General features: G+C 43.5%; 1 protein-coding gene across 1 annotated transcript; it reads right to left on the bottom strand.

The window, feature by feature from the left end:
- Nucleotides 1-2,006: 2,006 nt before the first annotated feature.
- LOC122763249 (glutamate receptor ionotropic, delta-1-like) lies at nt 2,007-6,539 on the bottom strand. Its single transcript, XM_044018272.1, has 5 exons — nt 6,520-6,539; nt 5,725-5,863; nt 5,277-5,472; nt 4,016-4,182; nt 2,007-2,406 (listed from the first exon to the last, which is right to left on the bottom strand). Exons 2-5 carry the CDS (start codon nt 5,820-5,822, stop codon nt 2,043-2,045), a joined length of 825 nt encoding a protein of 274 aa, XP_043874207.1. The 5' UTR covers nt 5,823-5,863; nt 6,520-6,539; the 3' UTR covers nt 2,007-2,042.
- Between the last annotated feature and the right edge of the window lie 20 nt (nt 6,540-6,559).

Here is a 6,559-nt window from a genome sequence, read left to right as displayed (position 1 = left end):
AATACTACTGAACGTCTGACACAGTCACTGAAGTGAAATACAACTGAACGTCTGACAGTCACTGAACTGAATTACAACTGAACATCTGATACAGGCGCTGAACTGAAATACAGCTGAACATCTGACAGTTGCTGAATTGAAATACAACTGAACGTCTGACAGTCACCGGAACTTAAATTAAAACTGAACGCCTGACACACAGTCGCTGAACTGAAATACACAGCTGAAATCCGACAGTTGCTGAACTGAAATACAGCTGAACGCCTGACACAGTCATGAACTGGAATAGCTTGAACATTCACAGTTGGTGAACTGGAAATATCAGTGAACGCTCACAGTCACTGAACTGAAATACCAGTGAACGCCTGAACCAGTCACTGAACTGAAATAATTACTCGAACGGGCCAGACACAAATGGAACTGAAATACCACTGAACGCCTGACACAGTCAATACTCGAACTGAAATACAACTGAGCCGCCTGACAGTCACTGAACTGAATTACAACTGAACGTCTGACACAGTCGCTGAACTAAAATACCACTGGAACGGCCTGACACAGTTACCGAACTGAAATACAACTGAGACAGTCACTGAACTGAATTACAACTGAACGCCTGACACACAGTCGCTGAACTAAAAATACCACTGAACGCCTGACACAGTCGCTGAAGTGAAATACCACTAATCGCCTGACAGTCACTTAAAGCGGTACCACTGAAGGCTCGACAGCGCTGGAAGTAAAATGTCACCGAATGTTCGACACAGTCACCAGCGAAATACCACTGAAGGTCTGACGCTGAACTGAAATACAACTGAACGCCTGATACACGCGAAATACTGGAACATCTGGATACAGTCACTGAACTGAAATACCACTGAACGCCTGACACACAGTCACCGAAGTGAAATACCACTGTGTCTGACAGTCACTGAAGTGAAATACCACTGAAGGTCTGACACAGTCACTGAAGTGAAATACCACTGAAGGTCTGACACAGTCGCTGAACTGAAATACAACTGAACGTTTGACATAGTCACTGAACTGAAATACCACTGAACGCCTGGACACTTTGAGTCACCGAAGAAATACCACTAATCGCCTGACAGTCACTGAAGTGAAATACCACTGGTCTGACACAGTCGCTGAAGTAAAATACTACCGAATGTTCCGGACAACAGTCACTGAAGTGAAATACCACTGAAGGTCTGGACACACGCTGAACTGAAATACAACTGAACGCCTGATACAGTCGCTGAACTGAAATACCACTGAACATCTGATACAGTCACTGAACTGAAATACCACTGAACGTCTGACACAGTCACTGAAGTGAAATACCACTAAATGTCTGACAGTCACTGAAGTGAAATACCACTGAAGGTCTGACACAGTCACTGGGAAGTAAAAATACCAATTGAAGGTCTGACACAGTCGCCGAACTGAAATACAACTCGAACGCTTGACATAGTCACCGAACTGAAATACCACTGAACGTCTGACAGTCACTGAACTGAAATACCACTGAACGTCTGACACAGTCACTGAAGTGAAATACCACTGAACGCCTGACAGTCAGTGAACTGAAATACCAACTCGAACGTCATCATTGAAGTCACTGAACTGAAATACCACTGAACGTCTGACATGGTTCCTGAACTGAAATACCACTGAACGTCTGACATGGTTCCTGAACTGAAATACCACTGAACGTCTGACACAGTCACTGAAGTGAAATACCACTGAAAGTCTGAGACAGTCGTGATCGGATTTGCGGTAGCTGGCTGCTGTCACTGCACTCACTACAGCCAATTAGAAAGAATGAAGGCGGAGTCAAAAAGACTCGTGGGCGAGGGTTTATATGAGTATGTTAGTCAAAGTTTCTGAGAACAGTGAAGTTAGTTTGAGGTTGGAGGGAAGTGATGGATGGAAAAAAACACAAGAAAATGAGGGGAATAATAATTAAAAAAAAGACCAAATTTGATTTCAATCAGTGGCCTGTTCTGTCCTGTCTGCCCTGCCTCTCCTACAGCTCCCCCTGTCTACAGCTGCGTGTACTGCAGCTCCACTAAGTCGGGGCTGACATCAGCGTTTGGATCCTTAAAGTAGAGCGTGGCAGTGTCCTCCCCCCAGCGGCCCGGCCGCCGCGCCCTGACCTCAGTCACCTCTTTGGGCTGCTCCTGCCGGCAGCGGTTGCTGCTCCACCACGCCTCCAGTGCCGCCACCAGGCACGCCAGCAGCAGCCCGGTGGCCAGGATGCAGAAGACGCCCGCGAAGCTGTGCAGGCGCAGGGAGCGGCCGTCGGGACTGGAGCCGGCGTGAGTGTTGAGATTACAGCGACCGGTGCGAGGCCACCACTTCTGCTTCATGATGTCCAGGTCTCCTTTGTCCTGGAGCTCCAGGATCCTGAGGGGAGGACAGACGGGAGGACAGAGGACAGACAGGACAAGGAGAGAGAAGCTGAGTTAATATTTTTAGAAGATGATTAAAACAGTTTTAATGTGGTTTATTATGGGATGTAGGAAATGATATTTAGTTTCCAGGTTTTTGTTCTGGATTATTTTCTGTTTGTTTGTATAGATTTTTTTTAATCTTTCTCTTTTTCAAGCATGAAATAATAAAATAATAACAATAATGATTTTCTGTGTTTTTCATCGTGAGAAAAAGCAGGAAATTCATTCATTCATTCAACAGTCATTCATTAATATCACATAAAATGAAATGAAATATAAATGATCAAATCTGAAAAACAGATCAATCATTAAAAATCAACATGAAAAACCCAAAAAACTTCAAATAAAGTGATATAAATATTATTATTTATAATAGTTTTAAATATGAAAGTTATCAAACTCTCAAAAACCAGAAAAACAAACATAATTGTTATAAATATAAATAGAACCACAGAATTAGGATTAGAATGTAACAATGTGAAAGTGATTTATTTTAAACGGCCACAAGGGGGAGCTTCATCTTTCCTGAGTCATGTGTGTCTTTGTGACATGAGTTCATGTGTTCATTAGTTCATGTGTTCATGTGCTCATTAGTTCATGTGTTCATGTGTTCGTTCTCTTTTTTTCAGCATTGACAGAGAACAACTCGGACAAAAGCTCGGCATGAGCTGAAGCGATGCATTATGGGTAACAGCGCTAATCAATGTCACCACAGCGAGAGTTCGATCGATGACCACGACAAGATTTCAAAATAATCACAAATAAAATACTTTTATTTTGACGAGTTCCTTCACAATAAGTGTGTGAGTCAGAATTGGTGAATGACTGTGTGACTGAGTGAAGGTGTGAATGAGTGACCGAGTAAACATGTGATTGTGTGAATGTGTGAATGAATGACTGAGTGAATGTGTGAATGAATAACTGAGTGACAGAGTGAATGTGTGGTGACAGAGTGAATGTGTGGTGACAGGATGAATGTGCTCACCTCTGGGAGAACAGGTCTCTGTAAGGACTGAATGTGTGGTGACAGGGTGAATGTGCTCACCTCTGGGAGAACAGGTTCTATAAGGACTGAGTGACAGTGAATGTGTGGTGACAGAGTGAATGTGTGGTGACAGGGTGATGTGCTCACCTCTGGGAGAACAGGTCTCTATAAGGACTGAGTGACAGAGTGAATGTGTGGTGACAGAGTAAATGTGTGGTGATAGAGTGAATGTGCTCACCTCTGGAGAACAGGTCTCTGTAAGGACTGAGTGGCAGAGTGATGTGTGGTGAGTGAATGTCACCTCTGGGAGAACAGGTCTCTGTAAGGACTGAGTGGCAGAGTGAATGTGTGGTGACAGAGTGAATGTGCTCACCTCTGGGAGAGCAGGTCTCTGTAAGGACTGAGTGGCAGAGTGTGTGTGGTGACATGAATGTGTGGTGACAGAGTGAATGTGTGGTGACAGAGTGAATGTGACATGTGCTTCACCTCTGGGAGAACAGGTCTCTGTAAGGACTGAGTGACAGAGTGAATGTGTGGTGACAGAGGGAATGTGTGGTGACAGGGTGAATGTGCTCACCTCTGGGAGAACAGGTCTCTGTAAGGACTTCCATGTTGCATGGCGATGCCGTAGCCTTTGCTGCTCATGCTGTTTCCTGACACAGTGATGGTGCAGTCGTCGTCTGTCAGAGCAGCGTATTCTAACACTGACATGTCCCACAGGAACGCATATGCACTCTTCTTAGCCTGAGACACGCACGCACACGCACGCACACGCACACACACACACTTAATGTGTTAAAGCTGAAACTGTTCGTTGTCCAAACACCAGGACTTTCATGATGACATCATCACTTCAGCAACATTAGCTTCTTCTGCTACAACTGTGTGTGTGTGTGTGGTTACCGTGGGAACAAGGCGTCACAGGATGTTTATCATGCAAATGGCTGAATAATGGTTTCACTCAGAGACAATTTGTCTCCAGCGCTAATTTGTCATTGGCTTTTTTGGAGATATATGAGGAGAATAATACAGCACACACACACACACGCACAGCCTCACTGACTGGTGAGTTTTTGTTTTGCTGTTGCAATTAAGTAATGGGTAAACAGAGTCTGTGTATGTGTGTGTGTCTATAAAAAACAACCACACACACACACACACACATTGTTAAAAGTGGTTCTATATCATGGTTAAAGTTTGTTATGTTTTGAGTTAAAAATGAGTTCATTAATCACTGCGTTGTTAATGATGTCATTTATGTTCCTCATAATCTTCTGTTATAAATCTCCGTCTGTTTGTCCTAAATTCACATTTTGTCATAATGAAGTTATAGTTTATTGAATTTAAATAACTGTTGCCTTTGTTTTTAAAAGTCATGATAATAAACACATGACTGAACGTTCATTATAAACTCCTGCTACAATAACAAAATGCTTTTATTTTGAAAGCCCCAGCCTCGGGTTCAGACAGGAAGTACCTAGGTTAGCTGTTATGGCCGAGAGCTTAACTTCATTAACTAATGATGACAAAGACAAAGGAAGTTCTGTTACACTAATACAATATCATGCTTTTACTTTGAAGAGTCTGCCTTGTCTTCCACAGGATATGAAGTCGCAGTGGACTTAGCTGTTAGCAGCAAGCTAACTCATGGTGACTGTCATAAACATGAACCGCTTATTATTATTGCTATTATTCTTATTCTTATTATTGTTATTATTGATAATAACAATAATAACAATAATAACAATAACAAAATAATAATAATGTATAATAATAATAGTAACAATAATAATAATAATGACTCTAAACTCTAAAAAAGGGAAAACACACACACACACCTTGCGTATTCCCTCTGAAGGACTGGACACACAGTAGTCCAGTCCGTGGTTCTTGCTGATGGTTCTCCAGAGCTCAGCGTAGGTGGAGTCCTGTTCCAGAGGGTTGGTGCCTTTGTTCCTGAAGTAGTCATAGACGGCTGAGTCTCGCACCGTCCCGTAGTCCACGTTAATCTGCCGTGCCAAGTCCTGGAATGTCCTGGACGACAAGAACGCAGAGAGAGAGTGATGACACACGACACATGACCACTCACTCTCCCACACCAAACCTCACAGAGAAAACCAGTGATTTAAGCTACTGGTCCTCTGCTGCCTCGTGTGGTCACTTTGTGTCACTGAGTTAAGTCTAAATGAAATATTCCATTAAAATCAGACATTAGAACTTAGTGATGGAGGCAGCAGTGGATCAACAACTCCTGTGTGTGCACGTGTGTGTGTGTGTGTGTCCTACCATATAGCGTGGTCCATGCGTGACACAGTGAGGTAAGCTGCCAGATTAGCCGTGTACGATGAACACACAATGAGCGTGAAGAGACACCAGCTGCCCATGACGATCCTGAGAGCCAGAGAACTGACCACACTGTCCCCACCTACACACACACACACACACACACACAAGCATACACACACACACACACAAGACGCACAAGCACACACACACACACACACACACACACACACACACACACACACACGCACACACATTAATGTTGCCACTCTGACCTGTGGTGATTCTGCTGCATCATGTGACTGAGCATAACCGCAGTGCTGTGAGCTGAGAGGCTACACAGCGGCGTTTAATGACAACCTGCTAGGTCTGGGTTTACCGGGCAACCAGCCAGACCATAATAGATACAGCTGGCTGATTCTGCTGTGTGTGTGTGTGTCTTTGTGTGGACACACAGGTGAACTCAGATTAAATTGAGCAGCACTGATGCGTTTGTCCAACTAACTAACTACCTAACTAACTAAACAAATAACCAACTAAACTGACTGACCAACCAACCAAACTAACTAAACAACCAAATAACTAACCAACTAACTAAACAATTAACCAACTATACTGCCTGACTGACTAACCAACCAACCAACCTAACTAACTAACCAACCAAACACAAGACCAAATAAACAAATAAACAAACCAACTTACTAACTAACTCAGCAGTGAGACAGACAGACCTCGATGAACAAAGGGTCCTTAGAAGATCCAGAACTAACTAACTAACTCAGCAGTGAGACGACAGTCCTTGTTGAACAAAGGCTCCGTAGACGATACAGAACTAACT

The sequence above is a fragment of the Solea senegalensis genome, unplaced genomic scaffold (genome assembly GCF_019176455.1).
Source record: "Solea senegalensis isolate Sse05_10M unplaced genomic scaffold, IFAPA_SoseM_1 scf7180000016648, whole genome shotgun sequence".
In the NCBI taxonomy this organism is placed as follows: domain Eukaryota; kingdom Metazoa; phylum Chordata; class Actinopteri; order Pleuronectiformes; family Soleidae; genus Solea; species Solea senegalensis.
Note: the sequence above shows the minus strand (reverse complement) of the source record. Positions and strands in the feature narration are given on the sequence as shown.

Coding starts and splice junctions, on each gene's coding strand:
- LOC122763249 (XM_044018272.1), bottom strand. CDS start 5,822: ATGGGCAGCTGGTGTCTCTTCACGCTCATTGTGTGTTCATCGTACACG. Junction 4,183..5,276: donor CTTCAGAGGGAATACGCAAG/GTGTGTGTGTGT, acceptor TGCGTGTCTCAG/GCTAAGAAGAGTGCATATGC. Junction 2,407..4,015: donor AGAGACCTGTTCTCCCAGAG/GTGAGCACATTC, acceptor TCCTCCCCTCAG/GATCCTGGAGCTCCAGGACA.